Genomic DNA, 8,807 nt, shown 5'->3' on the forward strand with positions numbered 1-8,807 from the left:
ACAGTCCGTTACAAGGAAAGCAACTCCTTCTCCACAAAGTATTTAAGCGGAACAACCTCTCCAGTTATATTCAGACAGCAGGGCAGAATCCATAACCAAAGCATTATGGTTGTTTAGCAGCACTATGTATGTAGTCCAATGCAGTCTGGGTAGTCTGTTATTTCAGTGCATAACGTCTACAGCCATGACAATAATATTTACTCTCGTAGTCACTTCAGCAACAAGGTTATTCCCAATCTTGAACAGAACGAGACATAACTGTCATGTAATGATCCAACACACTGGATGCACCTCCAGAGCAACGTCACCAGACTGATTATCCAACACCATAGATAACAACACTAGATGGCTCAAGGCAGAGTCGCCCGCATACTTCACCGGTGGCCATCTTGCGAGGGTGGACTACTGCTTTAAGGTGATGATCTGCACAAAGAGAAATCTTGACGGATTTACAAACGGTTTCATTTATTACAAACGTTATTAATGTGGCTATGATTCTTGCTTGGAAGAATTTAAAGTATGCAGTATGATAACTACATCTCTCGCATTTTTAACAAACTAAACGATTGAAAATTTAAATGGTAAATGGCTGCTTTTTTATATATCGCTTTTATACGAAGCGCTTTACAATTTGTTACCCATTCACTCACACACCGACGGCGGAGGCAACCATGCAAGGTGCCAACCTGCTCATCGGGAGCAATTAGGGGTTAAGTGTCTTGCTTAAGGACACATCGACAAGCTCGAACCGGGAACCTCTGGATTGCCAGATGACTGCTTTACCTCCCGAGTCACTGTCGCCCCGACATTAGCAAGCTATATGGTTATTTCAATAGTACATGCACCATAGACATGCATGTTATGAGTGGGCGTGCTCCACCCTCGCAAGATGGCCGCCATGTGGCAACGTCGGTCTCCGTTGGCCAGCAGCACGGGTAAGCAATCTAGTGTTATATATCTATGTCCAACACATCCTACACACTGGATGCACCTCCAGAGCAACGTCACCAGACTGCCCACAACTCTCTGAGTTACACCGGAGTGAGAGAAACGGAAATTCTCCATAATGAGAGACACCTAGAATTAACAAATAATTGATCATAAACAATTATGTGTTCCTACAATCCTACATTGAGCAACGCTGTTATGGATGAGTTAGCAGAGGGCCCAGGCGCAAACAGATACGAGGGAGAGGTAGATATGGATTGTCAAAAGTGAGCACTGCTCCTTTAATTTTAACACTTCGAGCCAGGGGTGAAGTGTGACCAAAAAGAATCCAATTGCAAACAAGGGCAGCAACAAAGATTACAAAAATTGTCTTTACTTCAAAAAGGGTAGCAACCAAAACAAGGAATCTCATAAATGAGAGCAGGTACAAAAACAACAGAGGAACCACAGCAGAGCTGGTAGGGGAAGGCACAACTAATCTACAAAATAAACACTAAGAAAACGAGACTGTAAAAACTAAAACAAAGATGACAATACAAACTGAAAAACTAGACTTACTGAAAAATAGGGAGACAAGGAACGAATGACAGCGCAAGGACGAGGGTAACAGCAAGGACAGGATACTCAGGAACATCAAGACAGGGATCTCAAAACAAGGAACTCCAATAATGAACCGACCACAAGAGTAGGGAAACACACACCAGATATAGGGGGAACAATCAACACTAAAGAGACAGCAGGGCAATTAGCAAAACGAGACACACATGAGGGAAAGGCAGAACTAACACAGGGCTACAGGAAAACACAAGACCAAACACAATGGGGAATAAAAACAGGGAAGCACACAGAACTAACTACACAAGAGGACTGAACACTAGACAGAGTAAACATAACAACCATACAAGGAACTAATAAAACAACAATCAACAAGGGAACAAGAGACAATGTAGCAGGGGAAGGGCACAGAGAGACATGTAGACATTGGGTCTCATTCTCGAACGAAGTTACGACAAAATATTTCGTCTTAGCCAGATTTCGGCCTATTTAAGACATATTAGGGCTGGGAGTGGGAGTCTTCAAATTTTCCTGAGATCTTATTTGAGAGCAGATCTAAGAGTGCTGAGGAGCACACTTAAATATGCTCTCAGCCCACGATAAAATCTCATGATTGATTGACTAATTTAAAATGTTATTATAACTTGACAGACTGTGTTCTCATAGTGATTCCTTCAAGTCAACGCTACAGGCCTCCTTGGAATTAATTACTTAACGGAACGTAAACCAATCCCGGTCACCCTCTTTATCTGGGAACGCCCAAACCCAACTTCGGTCACGCCCCATCTTGCGCGGCATTCTGGATCTTTCCTCACAGCCCCACCAGATTTTCACGTCGAAAGGTAGGTGATATGAAATCATACTTATTTTAGAGTATATATATCAAATTTCATGAGTATTCATCTATATTTAGTCATCTAAAGACTACTAGATGTGAACGTTTGTACCACTGCAACGTTATAATTGTTCGAATGTGTTCGGGGCGACGCTGATTTCCAAGTAAAAGTAGCTTCCTGTTCCTTAAACACGAACTCCCACTCGCCCCAAGATGAAGTCAGATTGTTTGGTTATGTTGCTAGCATATATAGCCAGTGTTTTGTCCGACGAAATGTGTTGTACATTTGTAATCTTAATAAGAGATCTAAGTTTGTCTGAACGAGTGATGAACTGAGGTTGCGCGAAAATAATCGAAGGGAGAACAATAATTTTCGCGGGGAAAATAATGAACTGGTTTTCTCTCTCTCTCTCTCTCTCTCTCTCAATCTCTGTATAAAAAAACATCTGAAGCAGTGACAAAGTCAGACAGCAGACACGGTAGGTTTGTGTGTGCTTGTTTGTTTCTCTACAGGTGAATGGAGGTGTGTGTGTGTGTGTGTGAGGCTGCCATGCTGAACTGGGTGAAGGTAAGGTTGTGTGTGTGTTTGCATGTCTGGTAATATTTCAGCATAATCATTTTGGTTTCATGCTCATTCATATTCAAGTTCATTAACAAAAGGCAAGATGTTCTTGATACCTTCCATTGTTCTGCATCTTTTCATCAGAATTTCACTCATATCCAACAAACCATAGCAATAAACTAAATTCATCATTGAGGTCAACAACCTCCTTATCCATATTCAAAAAAACAATTCAAATCTAATTTAATTTCATCATAAATCACTCACATAAGTTCCCTCCTAGCACTGTTTTTTTTAAATAATGTGCTAAATAAATCAAATAAAATAAACTCGTCAGTCGTACAATAATAATAAAGTTCATATTATTTTACTTTCTTGTTTAAAATATTTTTGTGTGTTTGCAGAGCATGCCTAATATCCGGCAAATGCGGAAGAGGGAGAGGAAGGTGCGTCTGTGGACCCAGGAGGCCATGGATCAGGCCATTGCAGAGGTCAGAGCAGGCAGGTGGAGTGCGAGGCGGGCAGCCACGTTGTTCGAGGTCCCTAAGTCCAGCCTGATCGACCGACTCAGCGGAAAGGTGTCTCTGGCCTGCAACATCGGCCGGGGCACCTATCTGACCCCTGAAGATGAGAGTTCCCTGGTGGAGTACTGCTTGTACTCTGCCAGTTATGGGTTTCCGCTGACGAGGTCGCAGGTCCTGGCCCACGCCCTGGCCATCTATAACCTCCGTCACCCAGGGAACCTAAAAACATCCCTTGGCCAGGGGTGGTGGATCAATTTTAGGGAGAGGCAACACCATCGCCTCACGATCCGGATCCCGGACACCATTGACCGTGGGAGGGCAGCCTGCGCTAAGAGGGGGGCCATAGAAGAATACTTCAAGCTCCTCACCAGCACCATGGAGGAGCACGGGCTGAGGGAGAAACCCCGTCATATTTACAACTGTGACGAGACGGGGTTTCAGATGGACTCCAACCGGAGGAAGGTCGTTGTGCCCCGTGGGACGAAGCACGCCTACAGGCAGGCCCAGGGAACCAGGGAACACATCACGGTCCTGGCCTGCCTCAACGCGGCTGGGGAGGACGTCCCCCCTTTTATTATTTATAAGGGGGGCTACCCAGGAGGGCCCTACAATAGAATGCTAGTTTCTGGTGTTACTGGTGTTTGGATGAATGAGTGTATGAATGAGTGAGCGAATGAAAAAATTTATAAATATGTATGGTGTGCTGTAAATAGTTATTGTTCTAAGTTATGTTTATTTTATTTTTTATATAATGTTTATAAAATTTTATGAAGTGCTGGCTGTTGTGTTAAATTTGTCATATTTTTGTTGAAAACACATGTACTCACAAATGTTAATGTGACAAGTGATTGTGATTAATATTTTGTTTGTTAGACAAATAAAATGGGGATGTTGTTTGCTCCTGAGATGAGATGGTAGACAAACGACACTACCTTCCAGCTGACAGTAGATGGCAGCATTGATTTTAAAGGATGAAAACAGGTTCAAACAAAAGAACTCCATTTTCCAAGACCTTTTTTCACAGTTCACAGGTCAGCAGGTCGGTAAAAGTTGATGAAAATGCGATCTGAACACAGGAGCGTTAAACTATGAATGCGCCCTCACGTCACCTCAGTACAGTGACCGTGAATGGCCACCTAATTATCATAATTAAAGTGCATCATTAGCATTATGTTTGTTGTCTAAAGGGAACTAAAATGGTAAAATTTAAGTTTTTAAATGATATCCGCATATATAGGACAAATAAAACAGCGTTGTTTTGTAAAAAACTCCAATGAAAACGGCGCAAGGTACGTAATATTCGCTATTGTTATGCAAATGTGATAGAATCCTATAAAAAGGTGGACGCACTTGGGCACTGTGACGTTAATCATAATTAAAATAAATATGACAATATTTGTACGATAAGAAATTACGAATTTGATGTTGTAAAAATAAATAATATGGATTCATCTGATCACAGGGCAGCTGGATTAACCATATCTGAACCAGCTATTTTGGACAAATAATTACTCAGATATTCAAACACAATTATGCAATTATTATGAAATGATTGAAAATAATAATAATTTAATGCCTTCTGTGGAATTTGTATTTCTTATTTGTTACACATCTGTTTTAATGATTAATTATATACATTTGAAAGAATGCAGGTCAACATGCAATGTATCCCATTGATTGGTATACAATGGGACAGACCTTTGTTTGATTGATTGATTGAAAACTGTATTAACAGATTGCAGAATGGGTACAGTACAGTACAGCTCAATTACATAAGGGGATGCCAGAGAAAGAATTTCGTCTTGTTTACATCAGGGTCCCCCATTTTCAATTCATCATAACATATATGACACAAAGCTGTAAAGGAATGTGGATCACTACCCACTTTCAAAACCTCTCTCAAGGGACACCTACGGGAGACTGCAATTCAACACTGGCCCCTGTAAATATCCTAACCCAACCCCCTCCAATGTACAGTCATTTACCTAGTATGGTTTTGTCAATAGTTCAATGTACAATTGTGTTTGTTTGTACAGTGTCTCCTCCCCCCCCCCCCCCCCCTCAATGTACAGTGTTACTTGTTTATACAGTGTGCCCCCCCCCCCCCCCCCCAACCACCTCCAATGTAAATTACCCAGTATGGTTGTCAATATCCCAATGTACCCAACCCCCCCCACCCAACCTCCTCCAATGTACAGTTTCTACGTCAAATGTATATACTCCCTTTTCTTGACTCCTTCTGTATCACAAACAGTACTGTATTTGCAAATCTGGTATGTCATAAATGTATAGATGTAGCAGTACTGACTATCTGTATGTCATGTATGTCATATATGTCTATATGAATTGAAAATGGGGGACCCTGATGGAAACAAGACAAACGTCTTTCTCAGGTCTGCATCCCCTTAACAATTGTATGTATTGAGCCGTACTGTATTGTACCCATTCTGCAATCTGTTAAATAAAGTTTTCATTCATTCATTCATTCACATGACACAGATAGACAGTACTGCTACATCTATACATTTATGACATACCAGATTTGCAAATACAGTACTGTTTGTGATACAAAAAGAGTCCAGAAAAGAGAGTACATTTGACGTAGAAACTGTTGGAGGAGGTTGGGTAGGGATGGGTGGGGGATAGACTTACACTGTACAAGCAAAACTGTACATTGGAATATTGACAAAACCATACTTGGTCATTTACTGTACATTGGAGGGGGTTGATATAGCTATAAACCTGCATTCCTTCGAATATATCATTAATCAATTAAACTTATATTGAAATACACTATATAGCCTACACCAACACTGAAATGACAGTGGATAAATAAATAAGAACTAAAGCTAATCGGTGGAAATAGACTGCATTAATATTCCATAACAAGTCTTGTGTGCGCCTACGAATGAACAGTAGCCTATAGGTTTATGGAATAATAAGCCATATACTGCGTTCATTCATTACGGCCGCCGTAGGCTATATATATTATATGTCATTCATTCATTCATATACAGTACTGCGTACACACAACTGCGTCACTAGTTGCCTTATAAGGAACTATGGAGGCGGTGTTCTGTATGCAAATGAGCTGAACGGGAACGCGCTTTGGAGTTTACGACAGAATGCCATTCTCCAAGCAGATATCAGATCATATAATTTCTGCGACCGTTTCAGCCACTTAAGACATATCTCCAGCACGTTCAGGACTCAGAGTGTACTTGTCATAGATTATGTCTCAGTGGTTCCAAGATAAGTCTTCCAGAATATATCTTTGGAAAATTTTCGGGAATGAGACCCATTGAATGCATGAACCCACCAGTGCACCAGGAGGGTATGCATGAGTGAGACAAGGAGAAGTTCAGATGAATGTCCAGCAGGGGGAGGTACAGATGGGAAATGTCTGTGCAAAGGTGGGGGTAAATGTGGGGGTTGTTGAAGAGTACAGGCAGGGGGGAAGGGTCCTAGAATAGGCAGAGGAATATTGTTCATGAGTGGAGGGAGACCCTGGGAGAGAATGTGAAAAGGAGGGGGCTCTTGAGGAGTACAGACAGGGGAGAAAGGTCCAGGGACAGGTGGACCCTTACAAATGCCCTCCATTGATGACGCATCCCATTACAGTGGTTCCACTCAAACCTGGTGGAAACGCAGGCCCGTTTGCTAGATACTGTAGCATCAAGGTTCCAAGTATCTTGAACGGCACTGGTTCAAGAACCAGAACTAATTTGGTGGAAAAGGGCTATCAGTCACACGACAACACACACACGCCAGGGATCTCCATTTTCTTCATGGAGAAAATATGCATATATGTGTGGACAAGGCCATTAGTCACTCATGATGGTAGCATTTCCCATAAGCTCTGGTTTCATCCGTTCACACAAATACACATTTTCTAAAAAAAAAAAAAAAAAAAAAAAAAAATTGGTTTCAGTGACCCTGAAGCACAGTTTGCGTTGTGGACGAAAGGCTAAACCGCACAGAAATAGCTATGGTTTCAGAAATAACTGTACATGTGGACAAGGCCTTGTTCTGCTTCATGGTAGGAATGCACTGATGATATTTTATTTTTTTACTTAATATATTATTATTATTTATTTTTTTGACACTGATGTTTAGAGTACAAACAGCAGATACACAGTACTGGCCTTGTATATTACTTTTACTAAACTATATATAGATGCAGGTCATTAGTGTGGGGTCACAGGATAATAATACTACTAATAATTATACTAGTAATGTCCTTCTCCATTAGAGACATCTGATATCCTCCTGTGTGAGAGAGGCAGAACAATTATATAGTGACATTGATCTCATTTCTGACACCTAACACATGGCTCCTCTAATGCAGTGCGGTAAAGTATCGAAGTAAATGTACTTTGTTACAGTACTTAAGTAGTTTTTGGGAGTATCAACACTTTACTTGAGTTGTTATATGTATTGCAACTTTCACTTTTACTCCACTACATTGAATTTGGACACCACGTTACTTTCTACAAAATAAAATACAAATATAACAACATTTCAAAGAACGACACAAGCTAGTTAACGTTAGCTTACCGGTAGCCTGTATTACTTTTCCAGACACCATGACCACTGCTGGAGTCTGAGATGATTGAGAATCAGAGCTGGATTGATAGAACAGTACTTCTGGGTTGCGCTTCATTCCAGCTTGATTCAACTTTTCTTAATATTATGGAGCCTGCAGGTTCCTAGTGCCATATCTCTCATAAGGTTATTATTAAATGCATCACGTTTAGTCGGAAGTTCTTCAGAAGAAAACCTTCAGGGAAGCACATCTAATATCATCGGACTGCTTGATGAAAGGTTACTGTAATGATTTCATAAATATATATCTAAATTGACACTTTTTATTTACTGACATTAAAGGAGTAAAATCTCTGTATATTTAATCAACTAATTGAATATATATAATATAATTTGAAAGGATATTATAAATATTCATAGCCGTCAGTTTAAATCAAATTGAATAGTAGATTTGGAGAATCGTGACACTCTTAGTCGCTATTGTATACTGTATAAAAACTGTTGTTGCAGGATGCATACATTTAAAATGTTTGTTTTGTTAGTGCTTCAAGTTATGTCAAGCAATTTCTTTCCAACACTGGCCACCATTGGCTGTTAAAGCTATTTTGAAAAGTTACATTTGATCCGTCTTCAGGCAAGAGGAGAAGGGAGATGAGGAAGGGAGGGGAAATACATTTAATAAAGTTTGGAGAGAAAACAACTACTTCTGGCTGTTTTGTTACTTTGTACTTTTACTTTTGATACTTACGTGCATTTAATGTGAGTGACTTGAGACTTTTAGTAATTTTCTGTAAAACATTAGTAAAAATTTATTTGTTTAAGTACTTACAGTAATACA

At 40.3% G+C, this 8,807-nt stretch overlaps 1 protein-coding gene across 1 annotated transcript; it reads left to right on the top strand.

Annotated features, from left to right (window-relative positions):
- Positions 1-2,303: 2,303 nt before the first annotated feature.
- Positions 2,304-7,780, top strand: LOC311237129 (uncharacterized protein; the record flags this gene model as incomplete). Its single annotated transcript, XM_084324935.1, has 4 exons — positions 2,304-2,345; positions 2,794-2,817; positions 3,305-4,052; positions 7,773-7,780. The coding sequence occupies exons 3-4, from the start codon at positions 3,308-3,310 to the stop codon at positions 7,778-7,780; spliced, it is 753 nt and encodes a 250-aa protein (XP_084181061.1). The 5' UTR covers positions 2,304-2,345; positions 2,794-2,817; positions 3,305-3,307.
- Between the last annotated feature and the right edge of the window lie 1,027 nt (positions 7,781-8,807).

Source organism: Notolepis coatsorum (genome assembly GCF_963971535.1).
Source record: "Notolepis coatsorum genome assembly, chromosome: 11".
Taxonomy (NCBI): domain Eukaryota; kingdom Metazoa; phylum Chordata; class Actinopteri; order Aulopiformes; family Paralepididae; genus Notolepis; species Notolepis coatsorum.